This window comes from Phyllobates terribilis, unplaced genomic scaffold (assembly GCF_046119375.1).
Source record: "Phyllobates terribilis strain yellow unplaced genomic scaffold, ASM4611937v1 Scaffold_1__5_contigs__length_1240528914, whole genome shotgun sequence".
Classification (NCBI taxonomy): Eukaryota; Metazoa; Chordata; class Amphibia; order Anura; family Dendrobatidae; genus Phyllobates; species Phyllobates terribilis.
The window spans coordinates 259,407,269-259,433,756 of NW_027362761.1; the positions used below are offsets into that span (position 1 = coordinate 259,407,269).

Here is a 26,488-nt window from a genome sequence, read left to right on the forward strand (position 1 = left end):
GTGTCTAACAACCGTGAAACATGCGGGGCGGGGACTCGAGCATGTCCCTCGAGAACCCATGATACATGGTGCATACCCGAGTACCCGATGCAAACTCAAGTAGCGAGCACTTGCACTCAAGACTAATGACAACTTATTCAATATGATGACCTAATGTTATCAAATTCTGTCGTACATCGGAGTTCAGAATGTACACTATACCTCTTGATAAAATCCTTGAGGGGTCTAGTTCCCAAAATAGAATCAATTGTGGGGGGTTTCCACTATTCAGGCACATCAGGGGCTCCCAAAATGCGATATGGCGTCCGCTCTTGATTCCAGCCAATTTTGCGTTCAAAAAGTCACACAGTGCTCTTTCCCTTCTGTACCCTGGCATGCGCCCAGTGTATTTTCCCAATATATGGGGTATTGGCTTACTCAGGAGAAATTGCACAAAAAATTGCATCGTGCAATTTTTCCTGTTACCCTTATAAAAATGCAAAACTGGGGGCTGAAACACATTTTTGTGGGAAAAATGTGAAAATTCTATTTCCACGGCTCCATGTTATAAACTTCTGTGAAGCACCTGGGGGTTCAAGGTGGTCACCACACATCTAGATAAGTTCCCTGAGGGGTCTAGTTTCCAAAATGGTGTCACTTGTGGGGGGTTTCCACTGTTTTGGCACATCAGGGGTTAACCAAACGCAACATGGCGTTCTCTAATTATTCAAGCAAATTTTGCATCCAAAAAGTCAAATGGCGCTCGTTACATTCCTAACCCTGCCCTGTGCCCAAGCAGTGGTTTTCCCCCGCATATGGGGTATCAGGTTACTTAGCAGAAATTGCACAACAAGTTGAATGGTGCAATTTCTCTTTTTTCCCCTATGAAAATGCAAAACTGGGGGCTGAAATACATTTTTGTGGGAAAAAAATGTGAAAATTTTATTTTCACGGCTCCATGTTATAAACTTCTGTGAAGCACCTGGGGGTTCAAGGTGCTCACCACACATCTAGATAAGTTCCCTGAGGGGTCTAGGTTCCAAAATGGTGTCACTTGTGAGGGGTTTCCAGTGTTTAGGCACATCAGGAGCTCTCCAAACGCAACATGGTGTCCGCTAATTATTCAAGCAAAGTTTACATTCAGAAAGTCAAATGGCGCTCCTTCCCTCCCGAACCCTGCCGTGCGCCCAAGCAGTGGTTTTCCCCACATATGAGGTATCTGTGTGCTCAGGGGTAATTGCACAACAATTTTGGGTCCATTTTTTTCCTGTTACCCCTGCAAACATAAAAAAATTGGGGTCTAAAGTAACATTTTTGTGAAAAAAGTTAAATGTTCATTTTTTTCTTCCCCATTCCAAAAATTCCTGTGAAGCACCTGAAGGGTTAATAAACTTCTTGAATGTGGTTTTGACCACCTTGAGGTGTGCAGTTTTTAGAATGGTGTCACTTTTGTGTATTTTCTGTCATAAAGGCCCCTCAAAGTCACTTCAAATGTAATGTGGTCCCTAAAAAAATGATTTTGTAAATTTTGTTGTAAAAATGAGAACTCGCTGGTCAACTTTTAACCCTTATAGCTCCCTAATAAAAAAAAAATTGGTTCCAAAATTCCGCTGATGTAAAGTAGACATATGGGAAATGTTATTTATTAACTATTTTATGTGACATATCTTTCATTTAAGGGCATAAAAATTCAAATTTTAAAAATTGTGAAATTTTCAAAATTTTGGTCAAATTTCCGATTTTTTCACAAATAAACGCAAGTGATATTGAAGAAATTTTACCCCTATCATGAAGTACAATATGTCACAAAAAACAATCTCAGAATCAGGGGGATCCGTTGAAGCGTTCCAGAGGTATTACCTCATAAAGTGACAGTGATCAGAATTGTAAAAATTGGCCTGTTCATTAACGTGCAAACCACCATCGGGGGTAAAGGGGTTAAAGCTCCCATTAAGCTATCTTCATACTTGCTTAAAGGCCACTTTTTTTCTCTCAACCATCTTTTTGTTAATGGCTTTCTTAAAATCTGCATTCCTAAAACTATAAATCATTGGATTAATAAGCGGAGTCATAACTGCATACATTACTGAGATCACTTTTTTCTGTACATTATACATCATTGAGCCAGGAAGCATATAATTAAGAATCACAGACCCAAAGAAAAGAGTCACCACCATGAGATGAGACCCACAAGTAGAAAATGCTTTTTGTTTTCCATGTGAACTATGGATACTAAACACAGCTCTCAGAATGCAAATGTAGGAAACCAGTGTTAAGAAAAGACTACCAGTTATAACAGACCCTCCAACTAAAATTGATACTAATTCATGAGGTTCAGCATTTGTACAAGCAAGTTTTAGAATTTGTGGAAAATCACAGTAAAAATGTTGGATTATTTGGTCCTTGCAAAACGGTAATATAGCTAGGGAAACAGTATGTATAAGAGAATTTAGAAATCCAATAGTCAACGAGAGAATAACTAGTTGGAAACAACATATAGGATTCATATGTACTGAATATAACAAGGGCTGGCATATAGCAATATACCTATCATAAGCCATAGCGGAGAGAAGGACACATTCAGAACTCCCAAGTGCGGCAAAAAAAAACACTTGGGTAAAGCATCCAATAAAGGAAATAGTCCTGTCTTTACTAAGAAAGTTCTTCAAAGTATTGGGAGTTACACTTGTTGTATAGAAGATCTCGATAATGGACAGGTTGGCCAATAAGAAATACATAGGCTTATGAAGATTTGCATCCAAGAATATTATGATAACAACCATGAAATTTCCAAAAATTGTACAAAAATAGATAACAAGACAAAGAAGAAAAAATATACTTTGTAATCCAGGGGTCATTACAAGGCCCATAAGAATAAAATTCTTAACAGAGGTAACATTTTGAGCTTCAACTATTTGCATCCTAGAAACTGCAATCCTAAAGAAGAGTATAAGAGAATTGCATTCTTAGCACAATAGCATGGGTTTTACACACATTGTTATGGATTTGTATTATAATTATTATATACAGGCACAAATTGGGACATAAGTATTGTATAGAGGCACAAATGGTGGGCTAAATTATATGGAGATAGATGTGATGGAGATAGATGTGTACAAGTGTATAGCAACGGAAGGTGGAACTCTATGGAGTCTGTTTAGTAGGTAAAAATAAGGCGGGTCCTTTAAAAGTGATGAGCAAAAGATTTCTGTGTGTTATATTCTACAAAAAGAAGAATTCAACTTGGCGTTCTGGGTCAAATGGAGAAGAACAGGGGAAATTAATGAGTTCTATTAAAGAGAATGTCACTGTTGAGTTACTCCATTATCTCTACAGTATAGTGCCAGTGTACAACTGGTATTTACCACTGTATTATCACCTCTATTGTTGTAATATTATTCTTGGTACAGGTTTTTTTAATGATCAGTATGGTGGTATTATTCGTTTGTTACCTGGTCATGATGTGGCAGTATTATTTTTTATATTACGATGGCAATAATATTTTTTGTAATATCTTATTGTTAGCAGTATTGGTGTTAGTACACTGGATTTTGTATGGAGGCATTTGTTACTTGTATAATAGTATTATTTGCCAAACATAAGACTGTGTTGAATGTATACGGTACATATACAGTATATTTGTGATATTTTCTTTTTTGAGGGAGGAAGAACATATCTTTATATATCCTAGCACATGCTCCACAGCTACAAACTAAGCTAATTGTAGTGAGGCTCAAGTCCATAAGTTAACCTGGGGCCCAATTTCAGAGTGGAGAACAATGGGCCCACCAGAGGGCTTAATTCTGAGCGCTCATCTTTCATCTATACAAAACTAATGCATTATTATGAAAGGGGTTTTCAGATTGGGGCTAATTTTTGTCACTATTTTACAGTATTGCCAATGTTGATATCTGGTTTCAGGGCTGGCTATATAAAAACATGTCTCTACTGGGTTCTCGAGTACCCCCACCGCCTGTTCCTTTGCTTGCAAAACTTATGGTAGTCTGGAAGACCACATATTGGTTCTGGAGGCTGTTCCCCATCTATGGAATAATATTTCCTATGTTATGAGACAAAATTTATGACTTCACCTCACGTTGATAACTCCTCTTGCTGCAGTAAACCATGACGCCTCCATCTCTGACCACCAGTGGCTTACCACCAATGGCAGCAGACCACATGGCTGCTATGGGGCCTGTGAGCCAGGGGGCCCCCCCGCATTGTACTTTCAACTGTTTTGGAATCCTGGATGCCAATACAGTTGAATACAATGATAGGAGAGGGAGCTGTCATTCCCCCTCTGCGTTTGAGCTCTGTGACGTCTCAGCACAGAGGGTGTGATAACATCATTACAGCGCGCCCTCTGGGCTAAGCAGTGCAGAGGGTCAGAAGATGCCAAGGAGACCGGAGCAGCAGGGGAACAGGGAGAGGTGAATATTTGTTTGTTTTTTTATATATGGAACACTAAATGGGGCTCATTATACTGTGTGCATCACTATGTGGGGCCATTATACTGTATGGAGCACTATGTGGGGCCCAATATTCTGAATGGAGCAATATATGGGGTCAATTATACTGTATGGAGTACTATATGGGGCCCATTATACTGTATGGAGCACTACATGGGGTCCATTATAGTATGTGGAGCATTATATGGGGCTATTATACTGTGTGGAGGACATTGTGGTGCCCATAAAACTGTATGGAGCACTAGATAGGAGGAAAATTACTTTGTAAGGGCTGCAAAGTTGTGAGATATACGCTTCTGTGACCTTGCCGAATATTAAGGGTTTTTTGGGGGGAGGTGCCCAAATAGAACTTCTGCTACTGGGCCCCATGATTTCTATGTATGACCCTGCTGGCCTCCCACCCAGCACAATTATCAGATAAGGAGGGAAGAGACCAATTTGCATCCACATATCTACAATAGATTGCAAACAACTGGCTTCTGAAGCAGTTAGTAAACTGTTGCCTGAAATCCGTAGATGCTGCTGAAGCAACTAAATAAAACTCCTGAGCAAATAACTAAAATGGAATTCAGAATCTCTAGTAAGGATGATACCCAAACAAATCATACTACTTTGCAAAGGCTAGCTAAATAAAATGTCAAAGATCATATAGAAGACCTGAAAAATCAGTTGAAAAGGAAGTCCTAAATTCTAAGCTTACCGGAGTCTTTTCCTCCCAGGGAACTGTGAATCCTCTGTGAGCGTGAAATTCCTAAAGCCTTGAATATCTCACTCTGCCAGAGTCCATCACATTGGCCCTCCAGTATCTACCTGTGAAAAGGTGGGCATGATACAAGTCATAACGAAAAAATCTAGACGTTTCTAGCAAAATGAAATCATGCAGGCCTATTGGAGACTTGGTCACACCTTAACAGTTAGGGTTGTGCAGCTTCTTTTCTTCGAGGACTTCTCAGCCAAGATAACTAGGCAATGTAAAGCCTTTAGCATCATCTACTCGACATTACATCAGAAAAATGTCAGTTTCTAACTGAGATATTAGCGATCCTTCGGGACTAGCATTCAGACAGATCTTTCCATGCCTTTACCAACCCAGAGGAAGCTACCTGGTTCATTGAACCCCTTGATAGCCTCAAAGAAAGATAGGAGGTTTCGCCCTCACAGTGACCTAGGTTTGAGCAATCCAGCTCATTCCCTTATAGTAACAGAAGCTCACTTTATTCCAACCTGCCTAAAGATCAACATCAGGGTGTGGGGAGATGGGGGAGTTGTCGGACATGGCCAGAAAAAAAGGAGGTCCACATTTCAAATGACTCTTGTTCCTTGTTATAGATCACTTTTGTTAAGTGTCACCTTGTTTGTTAATTTTATTATATTGTCCTTGTGCAAGATGTTAGGATATATTGAAGGAATAAATATTCCTGAAATGATACCAACTTCCTGTTCTCTGTTGTTATGAAACCATGGTGTCTGCACCTAGATTTGAGCTTATCTACCACTAGATGATATTTGTCTCGGCTTCATTTTTTCTCATCCTCTGGTAGTCATTTTGTGTATACTAACCTGGAATGTTAAGGGGTTACACTCCTTTCAGAAGCGCATACTGGTCCTTCTTCCTCTTATCCATTTTAAACCAAATATCGCTCTTTTAAAGGAAATGCATCTGAAGAACGTGGACTTTCAGAGTGACAACTTGTCTTTTTTTCTGGACAGCTAATCAAAAATCGCTGACAGACAATATTTATTTATGGACATGTTGGAAAACCATAATAAATCATTATGATTATAAGTGATATATTTCTACAGCTCATAGTTCTATGAGGAACGGTTAGAGGATTTGGGAATGTTTAGCCTGTAAAAGAGAAGACTGAGAGGAGACTTAATAGCTGTCTACAAATATCTGAAGGGATGTTATACTGTAGAGGGATCAGCTTTAGGCTATGTGCCCACGATGCAGAAATGCTCCTGATTTTTTCCTGAGCATTTCTGCATCTCCCTGGCAGAAAAAACGCATGGGGATTGTACATGCGGATTGTACATGCGGATTGTACATGCGGATTGTACATGCGTTTTTCCTGCCAGGGACATGCGGATGTGAAGCGTTCTTCACATGCATTTTCGCATGCGGGTTGTCAAGCGCTTTCCAAGTGATTTTAGCATCACTTGGAAAGTGCTTGACAACTTGGTCACACTATATAAATCCATGCAAATTTTAAATATTAGAAAAAACTTTTTGACAGTGAAGGTAATCAATGAGTGGAACGGGCTGCCATGAGAGGTGGTGAGTTCTCCTTCAATGGAAAAAACGCCTAGTGTGAACATAGTCTAAGGTGTCGGCAGGGTTGCCAACCATCCAGACATTCCCAGAAAGTCCATAAAAATAAGGCATTTTTTTGGACTGTCCATAAAAAAATTGAAGTCGTCCATGATTTTTGTAAAGCTGCAGAAACTTATACAGAATATTTGGACTGTAATTATCATCAATTTTACAATTTACAGAGAATACAGCTAATGTCTTCTTATCAGAATTATGGGCTGGAGACATGGATCACTTATAAACATTTTGATTTATTATGGTTTTCCAATGTGTCCATAAAAAATATTGTCTGTCTGTGATTTTTTTTATAAACTATCCAGAAAAAATAAAAAGTCAAGTTTGCAACCCTGGGTATCAACTCTTTGGTTTTCAGCTAATCTGAGGATGCCATTGCCTTGCTCCTTCTACAGTGAGAAGTAAAGAATAAGCAAGCGATCATTATATAAGTTACTCAGCAGCAAGGATCTTTCTGATGCTGTTGGTAATGCACTTAAAGGGGTTGTGTCACGAACAAAAGTATACTTTAATTAACAGATCTTGGAATAGGAATAAACTCCACAATTGGATGAGTTTAAAAAAATGTTCCTGTCCCGATATCTTATAAATGTGCCCCTGCTGTGTACTGTGTAATGGCTGTGTTCAATAGTGCAGGAACACGGTCTGATCATGCCACATCTCCTGGGCAGAGGAGGAAGCAAAAGAGTATACAGACATTACAGCAGGGGATCACAGCGGATTCTTTCTTTGAGGTAAAATATTGTTTAAAAACAGGCAGGGAAATTTTTACTCGCAAAAAGAATCAGTTGTGATCCCAAGTTGTCCTGTCTGTGTACTCTTTTGCTTCCTCAGCAACAGGTTTGATCAGACCATGTTCCTGGATGGCCATTAGACAGCACACAGCAGGGGCACATTTATAAGATTTTCTCAGCACAGGAACATTATTTTTAAACACATCCAATTGTAGAACTTATTATTAATCCAAGATCTGTTGATTAAAATATACTTTTGTTCATGGCACAACCCCTTTAAGAGGGGAACAGATAACAAATACATGTCCATAAACACAGAATACAGAAGATTCATGCATTAAAAGGTTAGGAGCATCAACACTATGGCTCACTACAATTCAGGAATGAATATATCTCAGGACAAAAACATTTTTATAGAGTATAAATTAATAAAATGTACAACCTGGTATGTTCTGATATTTAAATTAATTAATCAGCCCTCCCTAAGTATTTGAAAAAAAAAGGATCCGCATCACAAAAGAAAAGAAAATTCAAATCTTTATTCCATCCAGATTAAAAGTAAAAACATTAGCAATTTTACCTTCTTTCCAAATGTCTTGATGGGAAGCTCATGTTATATGAGCTGCATTACTTTACGGAACGTGTAGTAGAAACTTTCTGCACAAACAGTGCATGTAATTGATCTTAACACTTAACTTAAACCTTCTCTTTATATAAGACATGACCCAAGGGAATGCATATCATCCTGAGGGGAACAATTTATTCTCAAGTTCCTTTGCTTTTTTAGAATCTCATTAGAGATTTGTCTTCTGTAATAATTTTGTTGTTTATGTGAATCTTTAAGAGATTTTGGTTATACAGTACTGTAATTGTAATAATATTGATTTTGTATTGGTGTTTTACAAGATACAGTACAGACCAAAAGTTTGGACACACCTTCTCATTTAAAGATTTTTCTGTATTTTCATGACTTTGAAAATTGTACATTCACACTGAAGGCATCAAAACTATGAATTAACACATGTGGAATTATATACTTAACAAAACAGTGTGAAACAACTGAAAAAATGTCTTATATTCTAGGTTCTTCAAAGTAGCCATCTTTTGCTTTGATGACTGTGATGCGCCCAGGGGATGGGGACGACTCAGTACCCGGGCCTTTGCCTGGTTTGGGGATGTCGCGGTGAGCATTTCTGCATCGTGGGCACATAGCCTAACAGTCTATTCAGTAGGACTATCAGCTGTGTATCCACCTGACTTCTGCACAACACAACTGATGGTCCCAACCCCATTTATAAGGCAAGAAATCCTACTTATTAAACCTGACTGGGCACACCTGTGTAGTGAAAACCATTTCCGGTGACTACCTCTTGAAGCTCATCAAGAGAATGCCAAGAGTGTGCAAAGCAGTCATCAAAGCAAAAGGTGGCTACTTTGAAGAACCTAGAATATAAGACATATTTTCAGTTGTTTCACACTTTTTTGTTAAGTATATAATTCCACATGTGTTAATTCATAGTTTTGATGCCTTCCGTGTGAATGTACAATTTTCAAAGTCACGAAAATACAGAAAAATCTTTAAATGAGAAGGTGTGTCCAACTTTTGGTCTGTACTGTATATAGACACCAATTAGAGGCAAAAACATACATTGACTAAATTAGAATATGCCAAAACTTTAATGAAGACATAAAAGTAAATACACACAATTAAAAATACAATCAAAGACACACCACAGAGAGAAAAAGGTGGAGAGTCTGGACCAATAAAAGTATCAGGTATAGTATCCTACTTGTAATTCCCCTAGGAGAATATATACCAGTATGGAACTGGAGGGCATATAAAAGAAGAGCAGCAAAAATATATATATATATAACCTTATACACAAATGACCAAGTGGAATTTGATAAATAACATAATAAATAATAATAATAACATCACCCAATTGTGTATAAAAATATCAATAAATCAATACAGCTGCATATATCAATAACCAGTGTCAGTAAAAAAAAGCCCATAGTGTTGTTTCAACCAATAACCATAGTTACATAGGAGCACAAGTCAATGGACCAGGCACCCACCACGCACCCGATGCGCGTTTCGCATAGGAAATGCCTGGACCATTGGCTTGTGCTCCTAGGTAACTATGGTTATTGGTTGAAACAACACTATGGGCTTTTTTTACTGACACTGGTTATTGATATATGCAGCTGTATTAATTTATTGATATTTACTTTTATGTTTTCATTAAAGTTTTGGCATATTCTAATTTGGGCTATGTATGTTTTTGCCTCTAATTGGTGTCTATAAGATTTTTTTGCCCTAATGATTTATTGGTGTGTTCTGTACTGGACGCCGTCCCCCTTACCGCCGCGCTCCTTGCCCAGCGACTTCCGGCTCTCCTGCTGCTGCCAGCGCATGCAGCTTCTCGGGCACTGTACTTGGGTCGCACGTGCTCCCTCCCTCTTAAAGGGGCCGCGCGCGCTGTCCTAAGGAGTCCCTGGCCAATGGTCGGAGGACTTCTCATATATAAGGCACCTCCAAAATGGAGGTGCCCGTGCAAGGTTGTAGCTTTGTGTTCTAAACTCTGCTTCAGCCCTCAGGTCCCGCTGCTAGTCTGACTACCAGTCTCGTCCGCCAGTCTGACTACCAGTCCAGTCCGCCAGCCTGACTACCAGTCCAGTCCGCCAGCCTGACTACCAGTCCAGTCCGCCAGCCTGACTACCTCTCCAGTCCGCCAGCCTGACTACCTCTCCAGTCCGCCAGCCTGACTACCTCTCCAGTCCGCCAGTCTGACTACCAGTCCAGTCCGCCAGCTTGACTACCAGTCCAGTCCGCCAGCCTGACTACCAGTCCAGTCCGCCAGCCTGACTACCTGTCTGCGCCAGCCAAGTGCACTCTCCAGCCCGACGGTCTGCCTGCGGTCCAAACCCGCCAGGACTGGCACAGAGTAGCACCTAGTCCCTCTGCTCGGTCCTTCCCTGGTTCACGGAGTAGATTGAGCCGCCGTGCGACCTTGGTCAGTCCGTTTTGATACCTAGTTACGCCCCTCTGGTCCCTCCTTGCACCACAGCACAGAGCTTCCACCACCCGGATCCGTAACAGTATATATCTTGAATCTTCAGAGATCTCACAGTAAATCAGTAAAGATCTACAAGAAAATTCTTTATTCGCATAAGAGCTTATGCTAAAGTTGCGAGAATATCCACTTCTTAAAAAGAAACACAGTCAGTAATAACCGAAATAAGACACATACAGTATATTAGTCATAGTATGCAGTCTGTTAGTATATTAGGGGAAGATCCAATTCTTACACATAAAGTTACAAAATGCTCATCAAAACTTTTTGACAGTTTCTTAGTTGATCTCATTCTGCAGTAAGTAATGAATGGGGGAACAAACAGCCTAAGGGCTCATTCACATGTCAATAATTTTTGTCGTACGCAAAAAACAGTCTCAATTTCATCAGGGTTTCCTATCAAAGTGTCATCAGAGTTTGGCCAGAGCGTCAGTTTTTACCTTTTGGTGAATATATCACTGTAGTCCGTGATTTGTTTTTGTCCTATTTTAATCAATAGATAAGGAATTTTACTCACATGTGCTGGATTACTGTTACGGGTGTGTCAGAGGTGACAGACAGTCGCCCTACAGCTGGTTGCAGGAGATCTCTACATTTGGCATTACAGACATCTTCTTAGAGGCTGGGTGTCTCTAGGACCCAGCGGCTACCTCCCTCTGGCTAATTAGCTCCCTGGCCTGAATGTATACATACCTGTGTGTCAGAGAGGAAGATGCCGGTGATATTCATTACTACTTGTGAGGCTTTAGCATGAGCAGTACTTTGTCCTCTCTGGAGCTTAAGGCCATGTGCGCATTTGGCTGGAGTCGTCTAAAGTTAAGCAATCCCCCCTGTTTGTCTACCCTTGTTGTCTATAGAGTTGAGTGGAGATTGACTAGTGCTCCTCTCCTCCCTTCCCTAGCCTTAGCCATACGCCAGGGAAAGTCAGGGCGAGGCAAGCGTGCGGCGATTGGTGAAGAGCCAATATAGGAACGGTAGTTGAGACAAGGTGACACTAGACCAGACTAGGAGGTCTCCACTCCCCCCTTTCCCTAGTGTCTGCTCCCTTTCCTTCTTCCCTCTGTGTTGCACTAAGTCTTTCTCACACCCTGCGTGACATTATCTCCGGCCAAGCAGGGTTTGAAAAGGAAGAAAAAAAAAACTGACATTTTGGGTTGTTTTTTTTCTCTGTGTGTTTTTGGGCATGGACCTTTTTTTCCTTTCTCCCTTGGTATGGGTTCAGTGGCAGAGCTCGCAGAGCGGCTGCACAGGCTGTCTCTGGAGGTGAGTGACCTCCGCGGTGAGGTACAGCAGCAGCATCAGCGGCTACAGGTCGCCAATGTGGTCATCTCTACAGGTAGGTCTGTCCAGCATGAACCCAAAGTTGCCCTCCCGGACAGGTTTCCTGGAGGTAGGGACAAGTTTTTTGTATTCAAAGAGGCCTGCAAACTGTATTTTAAACTTCATCCCTATTCCTCCGGAAATGAGAAGCAACAGGTTGGTATTGTGATCTCTCTATTGCAGGGATATCCTCAGTCATGGGCGTTTTCGTTACCGCAGGACTTAGTTTGTCTCCAGTCTGTGGAGGGGTTTTTCGGGGCTCTGGCCCTCATCTGTGATGACCCTGACTGAGTCGCCTTGGCTGAGTCTAGGCTACGTCACCTTCAGCAGGGGAATCGGTCAGTGGAAATGTACAGTTCGGAATTCTGTAGATGGGCAACGGATTCCAAATGAAATGACTCAGCCCTTAGAAGTCAATTTTGTGAGGGGCTTCCTGAAAGGTTGAAAGATGCCTTGGCAGTATATGTCCTCAGTCCTTGGAGGCTGCCATGTCATTGGCCATACGTCTTGATAGACGCCTTCAGGATAGAGTGGTGAGACCACCTTCTCCGGGGCCTTCTTATCAGGGTTGTGTACCTCTGCTGGGGGAGCGGTCTGGGGTTGAGCGAGTATTGAGGGAGGTGGAGGAACCCATGGAGTTAGGGGGTGTATCTACATCATACATCTTCCCAGAGAATCACAAGAAAAAAGGCGTATGTGTTTTTTGTGGAAAAAAGGGACATTTTGTTGGGACCTGTCCTTCAATTCCTAAACAAAAGGAGACTCGATTAACTCTTGGTAGTCTGGAGTTGGATAAACAAGGAGTACATTTGTGGCCAAACTTCAGTTCCTGCTTTGTCCTGACAGCAGGGGTGGTGTTAGAGAGCAAAAGCGAGAAAATATCTGTGTTTGTTGACAGTGGAGCCGGAGTCAGCTTGATTGATGCTGAGTTTGTGAAAACTCATGGTCTGGCTTGCTGTGCTTTAGCTGAACCTATTTCCATCTTTGCCATTGAGTCGGCGCCACTTGCACAGAAAGCATTTACTCAGATTGTACATAATGTAAAATCTTCCCATACTGATTGTCTTGGGTATCCCTTGGCTTGTTAAATATAATTCGCTGGTGAATTGGCAAGCTGGGGAGATTATTGAATGGGGAGATTACTGCCATGAGAACTGTTTAGAGATTTCCCTTGCCATTGTCTCTACGGAAATATTACCTGCTTTTCTGTCTGATTTTGAGGAAGTTTTTTCTGAGAGGGGTTGTCAGGATTCACCTCCTCATCTTGCTTATGACTGTGCTATTAACCTGACCCCATAGGTAAACTACCGAAGTCCAGACTGTGTAATCTTTCTGGCCCTGAGAGACAAGCCATGAAGCATTTAATTGCAGAAAGTCTGGAGAAAGAACATATCAGACCCTCATCTTCGCCCGTGGCGGCTGGGTTCTTCTTTGTGAAGAACAAAGATGGCGGTCTACGTCCCTGTTTAGATTTCCGGGAATTAAATCAAATTACCATCCATGATCCATACCCTCTTCCACTGATTCCTGATTTGTTCAGCCAGGTTGTGGGAGATAAGGTATGTTCCAAGTTGGATTTAAGGGGAGCCTACAACCTGGTTAGAATCAGAGAAGGGGACGAATAGAAAACAGAGTTCAATCAGATTTCGAGGATTGTAGATTCTCGTCTCCAACGTCGTTCTGTACAATACTTGGTGCACTGGAAAGGCTATGGTCCGGAGGAGAGGACGTGGGTTTCAGCGTCAGAGGTGAACGCTCCCAGATTGGTTTGCTCATTTCACACCTCTTTTCCTGAGAAAATCGGTCCTGAGTGTCCAGAGGCCACTCATAGAGGGGGGGTACTGTCACGGGTGTGTCAGATGTGACAGTCGCCTCCCTCTGGCTAATTAGCTCCCTGGCCTGAGTGTATAAATACCTGGTGTGTCTGAGAGGGAGGTGCCAGCGATATTCATTACTACTTGTGAAGCTTTAGCGAGAGCAGTATTTTGTCCTCTCTGGAGCTTAAGACTGTGTGCGCATTTTGCTGGAGTCGTTTATAGCTAAGCAATCCCCCGTTTGTCTACCCTTGTTGTCTATAGAGTTGAGTGGAGATCGACTAGTGTTCATCTTCTCCCTTCCCTAGCCTTAGCAATACGCCAGGGAAAGTCAGGGCGAGGCACGCGTGCGGCGATGGGTGAAGAGCCAATATAGGGACGGTAGTTGAGACAGGGTGACACTAGACCAGACTAGGAGGTCTCCACTCCCCCCTTTCCCTAGTGTCTGGGCTCCCTTTCCCTCTTTCCTCTGTGTTGCACTTGCAAGTCTTTCCCACACCCTGTGTGACAATTGGAGTCTCCCATGATCCTAGATGCTTTCTCCCTCCTTGCAGTTTCACTTGTGAGCCTGCAAGTTTATTACACTTACCATGAGTGGGACACCTACATAAATACACTGGTGAGCTATATCCTTTTCTTTTGTCAGTTGTTACCATCAGAATTTGGTCAGAGAAAATCGGGAATGAAAAAAAAATTACTCATGTCGCTATATTCCATGTCGCGTTTACGCGGTTCAATCATGTGTAGCTAACCCTTTACAGCCATATTCAATTGTATGTAGTTTTTTTATAGTTATATTATGTATACTACTCGTATATATACTTATGATTTCTTTGATGAAAATTTGCTCCAAGGTCTTGACGTTGGGTAAGGTGGTTAGAGCAATAAAATGAGACATCTTGCTGAACCTGTCCACCAGTACCAAAATAACTGTATTACCTGCAGATACTGGTAAATCAGTAATGAAATATACTGATAAATGAGTCCAAGGTCTACTGGGAATCACCAATGGTTGGAAAGACGCACCAGTATTAGGGGTCTTAGAATGTGCACACACACTACAGGCTGTGACATACTCCTGAACATCCTGATGCGCCCCAGACCACCAAAAACGCTGGGTACGGAGATCTGAGATGGCTTTACTTCCAGGGTGTCCAGCTAAGACCGAATCATGATGTTCACTTATAACTTTAAGATGTAGATTCACAGGTACGAACAGTTTACCTGAAGGACAGGCAGCCAGGCATCTCCCTGAGCCTCTATAACTGCTTTCTCAAGGTCAGAACTTATAGCAGCAATAACTACTCTTTTCTGTAGTATAGGTACTGGTTCACAATTATTACCATCCCCAGGAAAACAACAGGAAAAGGCATCTGCCTTAACATTCTTATCCCCTGGCCTATACATCATGAAAAGTTGAATCTGGTGAATAATAGAGAGCTCCTTGCCTGTCTAGGCGTCAGATGCTTAGCAGATTTAAATACAATAAATTTTTATGATCAGTGATAACCACTACTGGATGTAATGCCCCTTCCAGTAATTTTCTGCCCACTTAATTGCCAAACGTTTCCTGTTACCAATGTCATAACTTTTCTCAGCAGATGATAGTTTCTTAGAAAAATGTGAACATGGACACCATTTACTAGGACACGCACCCTGCAACACAGCCACCACCCCACTTCAGACGCATCAACTTCAACAATAAATGGCTGAGTGACTTTAGGTTGTATAAGGATGGGCGCAGACGCAAAACTTTTTTTCAATGTATCAAAAGCCCCCCGGGCCAGACTGGACCCATTGAAAAAGTCCATCTCTTTTCTGGTCATATCCGTCAAAGATTTGGCTAACATCGAAATACCTTTGATGAACATTTGGCAGTAGTTGGCGAAACCCAAAAATCTTTCTAAGTCTTTTAGGTCCTCAGGACGATCCCAATCCAGTATCGCTTGGACTTTCGCCGGATCCATGCGAAAGCCGGTGAATGATAAAAAATAACCCAGAAAATGGATCTCCTGAGCTGAGAACATGCATTTCTCTGTTTTGACAGAAAATGTATTGTCCCTGATTATCTGTAGGGCCTGTCTGACATGTAACTGAGGTGACTCAAGGTCAGGTGAATAAATTATAATGTCATCAAGGTAGATCACAACAAACCTGCCTACCAGGTGACTAAAGATGTAATTTACAAAGTGCTGAAAGATGGCGGAAGCATTAGAAAACCCAAATGGCATTACGAGGTTCTCATAGTGTCCTTCAGGGGTATTGAAGGCTGTCTTCCACTCATCCCCCTCCTTGATGCGAATGAGATTATAAGACCCCTGAGGTCTAGTTTAAAAAACTATGTGACTCCCACAATTTGATTAAAGAGGTCCTGGATGAGAGTGAAAGGATATGGATCCAAGACCGTGATCCGAGTTGGCGAAAATCTAAGCAAAGGTGTAACTCCCCATCTTTTTTCTTGACAAAGGAAAACCCTGCAGCAACGGGAGATGAAGAAGGTCTGATATGACCCTTTGCTAGACTTCCAGCGATATAGTCCTTCATGGCCTGCCTCTCTGGACCAGAGATGTTGTATAAACTGCATTTTGGCAGCTTAGCCCCAGGAATAAGGTTAACAGTGCAATCATAAGGACGATGTGGAGGGAGTTCTTGACACCCTTGTTCTGAAAACACATCCCCAAAATTAGACAGGTATTCATGCAGAGATAGGGTACCGAGCCCAGCTAGCCGGGTGCCCAAACAGTGTTCTTAGCAGTACTCGCTCCAGTTGACCACCTCCCAAGTCTGCCAGTCTACCACATGGTTGTGTAGCATAGGCTAGGGTAATTCTAGAACCACAGGAGAGGGCAAGCTCACTAGCACATAACAGTCTATAATTTTGGAATGCATGGCCCCTACCTGTAGATGCAATATCCAAATGACCTGAGTAAAATATCCCTGGCTCAAGGGTGCAGAGTAGTGATGAGCGAGCATTAAAATGCTCGGGCACTCGTTGCTCGGGTCGAGCAAATTGGAATACTCGGGTGCTCGACCTGAGCAACGAGCTCAATGTAAGTCTATGGGAAACTCGAGCATTTTTCACGCGGCTCCCCCCGGCGGTCTGCAGAGGGCCTAAAAATTGCCCAAATCGATGGGAACAGTGCTCAAATGACATGGGAACAGCATGGGGAAGACCCCTGGAAGCATTTCTGACTCCCAGGTCACTGCTGTCTACAACGTTGTCAGAGTATTACGCCACTTTTATGGACTCACAATAAAACATACAAAAACAAAAACAAAATGTATTTTCCTGGGAAATATATTAAGGAACATCCTTTCCAGGGTAATGACTTGTATATAAGGTAAAATAAATAACCAAAACCAGAAATACTCCTCCACACCAAGGGCTATGTTCACACGTAGCATTTTTAATGCATTTTTGCACTTTTGTATTGCTTTCAACAAAGACAAATGCATTCACTGGGAAATGTCATTTTAACATTCTACAACCTTATCTGACCAAGTGGTGTGTGACACATCATCAGACACATGCATACAGTGTTGAAAAAACATGGGAACAGCATGGGGAAGACCCCTGGAAGCATCTCTGACTCCCAGGTCACTGCCTAAAAGTGTGCCCATCATAAGTGATCCTTGGCGCATGCGAAGATGCCTCCCGCCATGCACCTGTCGTTGCAGACTTGCAACAATCACTGTCCATGTCCTTGTACCAGTGCAGCGTTCAGTTGTCCCTACCCCATTCCTTGGAATGCAAGCACAAGTATGCAGCAAGCCACCCACCCACCCACCCTCAGGCGGCAATACTATACTGCCAAATTTTTGACAGCTGCTTGCAAATGTGTCCTTTTAGGCTCGTGGAGGCGGAAGCTTCTCATAACCTCATGCCGGCGCTGGCCGGGTGTCCATACTCGGTCCCCAGCCGCCTCTGTTTCTCCCGGTGTCGTCTCCGCCTTCCACAAGCACGGGTCCAACAACATTACCCGTGCCCTCCCCAGTGCACTTACTGGGAAGGACCGCCTAACCACAAACACGTGGACAGGTGAATGTGGCCAGGGACGGTACGGAGCCAGTCCACAGCTTTTTTTGCTGAGTTGTATTTCACCACAGCCATATTCTTTAGCTTGGTGAAAGGACTTGGGAAACCATATCTACCCAGCTGTCATTTCTCCCAGGAAGTCCTCTAAAGCTGCTTTCACTAGAAATGTGGCCTTTTAGGCTCGTGGAGGCGGAAGCTTTTCATAACCTCATGCCAGCGGCGGCCGGGTGTCCATACTTGGTCCCCAACCGCCACTATTTCTTCCGGTATCGTCTCCACCTTCCACAGGCATGGGTCCCACAACATTATCCGTGCCCTCCCCAGTGCACTTACTGGGAAGGACCGCCTAATCACAAACATGTGGACAGGTGAATGTGGCCAGGGACGGTACGGAGCCAGTCCACAGCTGTTTTTTGCTGAGAGTTGTATTTAGCTCGGTGAAAGGACTGGCATAGAGGGAAACCGTATCTACCCTGGGTGTCATTTCTCCCAGGAAGTCCTCTAATGCAGCTTGTTGCAGAAGCAATGGCAGCCCGTCCAACATCAACTCGCACTTGTCGGTGGTGCTTTGACACACAAACATCTTTCTTTGCGCATTTAATTTCATGAATACAGAGTTGGACAATGGCCTGATCTCAATGCGGTTTAAGAAATAACATGCATAAGCATGTCCGATCCATATTAAAAAAGCAGCCATAGAGTGTCCGGGAACCTTCCCCCACACTTTTCTTAGTCAGGGCTGCTTCTCGGCAGGGTTGGACTGGCCCACCAGAGAACCGGAGACTCCTCCGGTGGGCCCTGGCTTCTCCTTCAGGAGAGTTCATGGTGCCGAGGTGAGGCCATGATGATGATAGAGGCCACCATCTGCTTAGTTTTCTGTTACTTGGAATGCAAGCGCAAGTATGCAGCCAGCCACCCACCCACAGGCCGCAACACTAAACTGCCAGATTTCAGGGCAGCTGCTTGGACTTGAAATATGGCCTTTTAGGCTCGTGGAGGCGGAAGCTTTTCACAACCTTATGCCGGCGGCGGCCGGGTGTCCATACTCAGTCCCCAGCCGCCACTATTTCTCCCTGTATCGTCTCCACCTTCCACAAGCACGGGTCCTACAACATTACCCGTGCACCCCCCAGTGCACTTACTGGGAAGGACCGCCTAACCACAAACACATGGACAGGTGAATGTGGCCAGGGACGGTACGGAGCCAGTCTACAGCTTTTTTTGCTGGGAGTTGTATTTAGCTCAGTGAAAGGACTGGCATAGAGGGAAACTGTATCTACTCCGGCTGTCATTTCTCCATCACCAGGTTCCGCCCATGCCTGGCTGTATGTTCAACAGTGAGAGCCACAGATCAGGCTGCAGTGTTACAGCTTTCAACAGCTCTGTAGCGCTGGGAGGTTTGTCAATTAAGCATTAAGAATGTTATCTTCAGCACAGCCTGTTGCCGCTTGGCCAAGGCAGTGCTGCAGTGCTGTCAGCTTGTGACTGATGTGGTCATTTCGGAGATGGAGGAGGAGGTGCAGGAGCTGAACAATGTGATTACATTGAGGTTAAATTGGTGACGCTGTTTTTTATACTAAAGAAAGATCCTATTGTTTTGGTTTTATTACGTTATTTTTTAAGACAAATGCATTCACCGGGAAATGTCATTTTAACATTATACAACCTTATCTGGCAATGTGGTGTGTGACACATCATCAGACACATCCTGTTTTATTTATGATGGAGGGACTCTAAAAGTCATAAACCCTATTTTTATAGGGACATCAGACGGCCCTTACTATTCTTAAAAGGCCAGCAGTCTTCCCTCACTATTGTTAGAGAGCCATCAGCCGGCTATGCTTTGCTGTTCCCATTATTAACAAGTGGGTCTCATATACCGTTATTGCGTTTCCAGTGACTGCAAGGGCTGCCAAATATTTGGACGCAACCCAATACCCCTTTGAAGAGACATAGAGTAGGTTCTCAGTAAAAAAAAATGTTCCCATTAAAAAGGAGCGGGTCTCCTATAGTGGTAATGCCCATGCTGTGACTGCATGGGCTGCCAAAATTTGGGAAAAAAACCACTAAGAATTTAAAGACACATAGAGCAGGGCCACAGTAACAAGGTACGACATGTTTCCATTAGAAAGGAGAGAGTCTGCTATACAGTTATAGGGTATGCAGTGAGTCCAATGGCTGACAAATTTTAGGAAAAACCCCACTAAGAATTGAAAGACACACAGAGCAGGGCCACACTAACAAGGTACGACATGTTCCCATTAGAAAGGAGAGAGTCTGCTGCACAGTTACAGGGTGTGCAGTGAGTCCAATGGCTGACCAATTTTAGGAAAAGCCCCACTAAGAATTTAAAGACATATAGAGCAGGGCCACAGTAACGACAAATTTCCATTAGGATGGAGAGAGTCTGCTATACAGTTATAGGGGATGCAGTGAGTCCAATGGCTGACCAATTTTAGGAAAAACCCCACTAAGAATTTAAAGACACACAGAGCAGGGCCACAGTAGCAAGGTACGACATGTTCCCATTAGAAAGGAGAGGGTCTGCTCTACAGTTGTAGGGTATGCAGTGAGTCAAACGGCTGACCAATTTTACGAAAAACCCCACTAAGAATTTAAAGGCACACAGAGCAGGGCCACAGTAACAAGGTACGACATGTTCCCATTAGAAAGGAGAGGGTCTGCTATACAGTTAGAGGGTATACAGTGAGTCCAATGGCTGACCAATTTTAGGAAAAACCCCACTAAGAATTTAAAGACACATAGAGCAGGGCCACAGTAATGACAAATTCCCATTAGGAAGGAGAGGGTCTGCTATACAGTTACAGGATATGCAGTGAGTCCAACGGCTGACCAATTTTAGGAAAAACCCCACTAAGAATTTAAAGACACATAGAGCAGGGCCACAGTAATGACAAATTCCCATTAGAAAGGAGAGAGTCTCCCATAGTGTTGGCCTATGCAGTGAATGCAAGGGCTACCAAAAATTTGGAGGCACTTCAATGACCCTTGGAAGAGACGTGGAGGAGGGCCTCATAAAAAAATGTTCCCATTAGAAAGGAGCGGGCCCCCTATACTTGTAACGCCCATGCACTAAGTGTATGGGCTGACAAACATTTACCCCTGGGGATATACATGAACATACTGTATAAAATTTTTTTTACGGGCATCATAAACACCCTTTAAAAAAATTATGTGGGTGTTGCATCACGGACCACGGTCACCCTGGTGATATGGTGGTGGAGGATGAGGAGAAGGAGGAGGACAAGAGCAAATAGCCAAAATCAGGAAGCGTATACCCATGTGTGGGTGTGAAAAGGTGCATGGGAATACACCTCCCAAGAAAAGACACTGGATTTGAGTTTATGTTATGCTGCTATCATTCGGTGGTGTTGAGAAGTCTGGCCCAATCCAGCCCTTGTTCATTTTTATAAGAGTCAGCCTGTCAGCATTTTCAGTTGACAGGCGGATGCGCTTATCAGTTATAATTCCACCAGCGGCACTAAAAACCCGCTCTGATAAAGCGCTGGCGGCAGGGCAGGCCAGGACCTCCAAGACATAGAGAGCCAGTTCATTCCATGTATCCAGCTCGGAAACCCTATAATTATAAGGCACAGCGGAATCATGGAGGACATTGGTACGGTCTGCAAGGTACTCCCTCAGCATCTTCCCAAACTTTACACTCCTTGTGAGAGTACACCGCGCCTCAGGGCCTGTGCGATGGGAGGGTCTGAGAAAACTCTCCCAGAACTTTGACAGTGTTCCCCTGCCTCTGCTGGATTGAAGTTGTGTCTCTCTCACCTGTACTCCTTGGTTGTCCAACAAAGTGTGCCCTCTCCTGCCAGCGTTTTCAGATGGGAATTTTTTTAATAGTTCCGCAACAAGGTCCTTTTGGTACTGCCCCATTTTTGTAAACCTGTCCGCCTCAGGAATAAGAGATAGAAAGTTCTCCTTGTAGCATGGGTCTAGAAGTGTCACCAACCAGTAATGACTGTCACCCAAAATTTTGAGAACGCGAGGGTCATGGGAAAGGCAGCATAACATAAACTCAGTCATGCGTGCCAGACTACTAACAGGCAAGACTTCCATGTCCTCACCAAGAGGACGACTGACCATGCTCTCCTCCTCCTCCTGCTCCCCCTCTCTGTCCTCTGGTCATACATGCTGAACAGACAGTATGACAACTGTGCAGGTAGTACCGTCTATAGTGCATGAAACTAGCTCCTGTCCTTCCTCCTCCTCCTTCTCCTGTTCCTCATTGTCACCCAATCCACGTTGGGATGAGATGAGGCTGGGCTGTGTGTAATCACCCTGTATGTTTCCTTGATCCATCTCATCGTGCTCCGCCTACAATGCATCCTCTTTGATTGTGAGCAGGGAGCATTTCAGAAGACAGAGAAGCGGGATGGTGACGCTAATTATGGCATCATCACCGCTCACCATCTTGGTGGAGTCCTCAAAGTTTTGGAGGATGGTACATACAGTATGTCTGACATCCATGTCCACTCCTGCGGTCTTATGTGTGGAGTCTGAACTGAATACCGACGGCCTTGTTGATGCTGGTACTCAACAACTGCCCTCTTCTGCTCACAAATCCTTCCCAACATCTGCAGTGTAGAGTTCCAACGCGTGGGGACATCACACACCAGTCTGTGAGCCGGAAGCTGCAAACGCTGCTGAAACACTGCAAGGGCGGCGGAAGCTGTAACTGACTTTCTAAAATGGACACACAGGCGGCGTACTTTAACAAGCAGATCCGGCAGCTCCGGGTAGGATTTGAGAAACTGTTGAACCACGAGGTTAAGCACATGGGCCATGCATAGTACATGTGTGAGCTCGCCTCACCTCAGAGCCTCCACCAGGTTCCGGCCATTTTCACACACAACCATGCCTGGCTGTAGCTTCAGCGGTGTGAGCCACAGATCTGCCTGCTCTTTCAGAGCTGTCCACAACTCTTCAGCATTGTGCGTTTTTTCACCTAAGCATATTAGCTTCAGCACAGCCTGTTGCCGCTTGGCCGAGGCAGTGCTGCAGTGCTTCCAGCTTGTGACTGATGTGGTCATTTCGGAGATGGAGGCTGAAGAGGAGGAGGAGGCTGAGGAGAATGAGGTGCAGGAGCTGTAGACCGTGGGGGCAACCCTGATTGACCTAGGGCCCGCAATCCTTGGAGCCAGGAGGACGTGTTCCGTCCCAAGGTCCGACTGGGTCCCGGCTTCCACTATGTTAACCCAGTGTGCCATCAGCGAGATGTACCGTCCCTGCCCACAAGCACTTGTCCACGTGTCCGTGGTTAGGTAGTCTTTAACGGTTACTGAGTTGTTGAGAGCACGGCTAATGTTTTGGGACACGTGCTTGTGTAATGCGGGGATGGTACACCGGGAGAAATAGTGGCGGCTAGGGACCGAATACCTAAAAGGCAACATTTCGAGCGCAAGCAGTCGTGAAATGTGAGAATTTAGTAGTGTGGCGTATGGGGCGTTGGCTGCATATTTGCGCTTGTGTTCCAAGGACTGGGGTATGGACGACTGAACGCTGCGCTGGGACAAGGACATGGACGTGCTTCCTGATGCTGCTACTTGAGAGTGTGCAACGACAGGTGCAGGGCAGGAGGCATCTTCGCATGCACCATGGACAGGGGATTGGCTTGCATGCACAACAGCGGAAGAAGCAATGGTGCCACCCGCAGACACTGTTCCTGGACCCTGTGGTTCGGCCCACAAAGTCGGGTGCTTTGCTGCCATGTGCCTGATTATGCTGGTGATGGTCAGGCTGGTCGTTTTGCCACCCCTGCTGATGCTGGCCTGGCAGGTGGTGCAAATGGCCTTTTTGGGGTTATCGGCAGAGTCTTTAAAAAACAACCAGACTCGGGAAGACCTAACAGTTGTACTGGCAACTTCCTTCGTGTTGGTGTTACGGGAAACGGTTGCCTGCCTTCTGTCTGCGGCCACCACACTGCTTCTTCCTGCCTGTTGGGGTGCTCTGCCTCCCTCCCCCTGTGTGCTGCTGTCCTCGCTCTGCATGTCCTCCTGCCAGGTTGGGTCAGTTACTATATCATCCACCACCTCGTCTTCCACTTCCGCACCCTGGTCCTCCTCCTGACTTTCTGGCAATTGTGTCTCATCATCGTCCACCTCTTATGACACTTTCCCACCGTTGCCTTCGTGTGACCGTGGCTGCTCAAATATTTGGGCATCGCTACACGCGATCTCCTTTTGCCCCGCTTCAAGTGGACCGGGCGAGAGGCCCTAATCTCTAAATGGAAAAGTGAACAGTTCTTCAGAGTGTCCAAGTGTGGGATCAGTTGTCTCTGGGTACTCGCCATGGTGGAAGGAAGGAGGATCAGGGTGAGGAATATGCGGTCCTGACTCACGCCTACTGAGACTTAACCGTGTGGAAGACAGGGTGGTGGTGGTGGCTAAGTGACTGAAAGCATTATCCACTATCCAACCAACAACCTTTTGACACTGCTCTGGGTTCAATAGTGGTGTGCTGCGGTCCCCTAGAAATTGTGACAGGAAGGTTAGACGAGAAGATGTGGGTGTCTGTTGTGGCACAATTTCGGCTTGTCCACAGCCTTGTCCTCGGCCTCTGCATGCACCATTACCATCACATCAAGTTCCCCATCCCTTGCCACATGCCTTGCCCATTTTAAATGGAGGACAGTATCTTCCACGCTCACTACAAATGACTGAGTTTGGAGCGAACTTATATGTGATCCGTGTGATAGAGAAAACAGAGTTTTAAATACCTGGCCTGTAGGTAAGTAGTTTGAACAGCAAACTGCGGTGAATTGCTTCAATGACACACTAAAGGAAATTTTTAATGGAGGCTAGAAATGGCAGTATTTTCTGACAACGTATATGTGATCCGTTTGACGGAGAAAACATAGTTTTAAATAGCTGGATTTCTAGCGCTCTAATATGGAAAGGACCTGGCTGTATTCTGCAGTGCCAACAAGCAAATGGCGAAGAAAAACAGTGTTCTCTGGATTGCTTTTTAAGCAAATAATGAGGATTAAGATCCAAAGAAAAGTATTCCTGGCCCCTGAGACCTGGGACTATTTCTAGAAATATCTAACACCAGCAGAAGGCAGAATTGGAATGGAGCCTCTTGTGCTATGTGCACTGCAGTCTGCTATATACACTGCCTGCCTATACACCCTGCCTGCCTGATATCTCTGCAGATGGATTAGTCCTCAGAAGGACTGTTTGTTAAGATGGATATGTGTTGTGTATGGTTTTTATCTCTATACTACCTAATACATGATCAAATCTCTCCCTGACACAGCAGCAGCTCTCCCTACACTGTCTAATCCGGAGTGACTGTGACGAGCATGGCTGCGCCAGGTCTGATATAGACCTGATGACGCTGTGCGGCCAGCCAATCACTGTAATGCCCACAACCAACATGGCTACGGCATTACAGTGCATGGCAGGCAATCCCTGCATGTTCATTGGCTCTCTAAAGTGCGCTAAACATGCAGGGAGGGGACCTGAGTTCCCACCCGAGCAACCCGGAAATACTCGACGAGCGCCGAGCTTGTCGAGCACCGTGATGCTCGGGCGAGTACCGAGCAGTGGCGAGCATGCTCGCTCATCACTAGTAGGGTGTAATCAACTTGTGTCAGACGATGAGGATTCTTTAACTATTTCTTGTCTTCAGCTTTATTTCATAGGTTGCATGTCATAGAAATAACATCATAAACATAATCTCTAGCATTGTCCAGATGCTAACTAAGCAATATCAGTCCCTGACAGCTTGAACAAGGCTGAGATAGTCCCAGTTCAGTCAAAAAAAGCAATAATGGTAAAAATAGTAGAGATGAGCAAATATATTTGAGTGAAATTGAATTCTACTTATATTTTACAGAAATCCACATTCGCCAAAATGAATATTTTCTTGTAATTTGCCACCACGCGAATTCAGCAAAATGACACCCATTGGCCGCTTTTCTTCTGTACCATAAAGGGTCATCAAAAGGTCGAAAAATAGAAAAAATACTTATATAAACCACAACCTTATATGCACTTTAACATTCACCTTCCAGGCCGCTCCACTCATTGCTGTCACCTTTCCTTTCCTTGTCATAGCTTCTGATCCTGTAAAACTTCAGGCTTCACACACTGAGCCAGGACTTCCAGCTTTGATGAGAGCTGGGACAGTTCAGTGAAAGTGTGCGCAGGGTCCCAGAGCCTGTCATGACCTTTTACACAGCTTGCAAGAAAACTTCCCATAGTGGGATGAAGTAAAAAAAAAATAAACTAAAAATTATTTAAAAATGTGAGACAGTGAGGAGAATCATATGTAAGGGCTGTTACGTATCCCCCAGAATGTGCTTAAAAGCATACTGAACCACTGGAGTGCATTGTAATTATAGCCACAGCTGTGCTTACCAATAAAAATAAAAGTAAGTATGGACTGGGTCAAGTTATTTGACCAAGTCATTTTAGGAAAACCTGTCTTGCGCTTTTATTTTGGAGAGAACTGTAGGATGGTAGTGGGACAGATCTCTCCCTCCATTCCAAGTCTTACAAGTGGTTTTCATTTAAAATCTGCAGTCAGGGTTTGGGTGTGTCAGTTTGTGTTTGGTACATATTTCACATGTAGCAGAGCTGAAGGTGCTGTGAATGTATGCCTGGCTGTGTGAAGCTATCACAGACTAGAGCCTGCGACGTGGGCAAACATTTTAGCACCTGACAACCATACGGGAGTGCAAGTACCAGCGGCACT

The 26,488-nt window shown here is 44.1% G+C and overlaps 1 protein-coding gene across 1 annotated transcript; it reads right to left on the reverse strand.

Moving 5' to 3' along the window:
• Nucleotides 1-1,940: 1,940 nt before the first annotated feature.
• LOC141258436 (olfactory receptor 9S13-like) lies at nucleotides 1,941-2,762 on the reverse strand. Its single transcript, XM_073673465.1, has one exon. It carries the CDS (start codon nucleotides 2,760-2,762, stop codon nucleotides 1,941-1,943), a length of 822 nt encoding a protein of 273 aa, XP_073529566.1.
• Nucleotides 2,763-26,488: the final 23,726 nt, after the last annotated feature.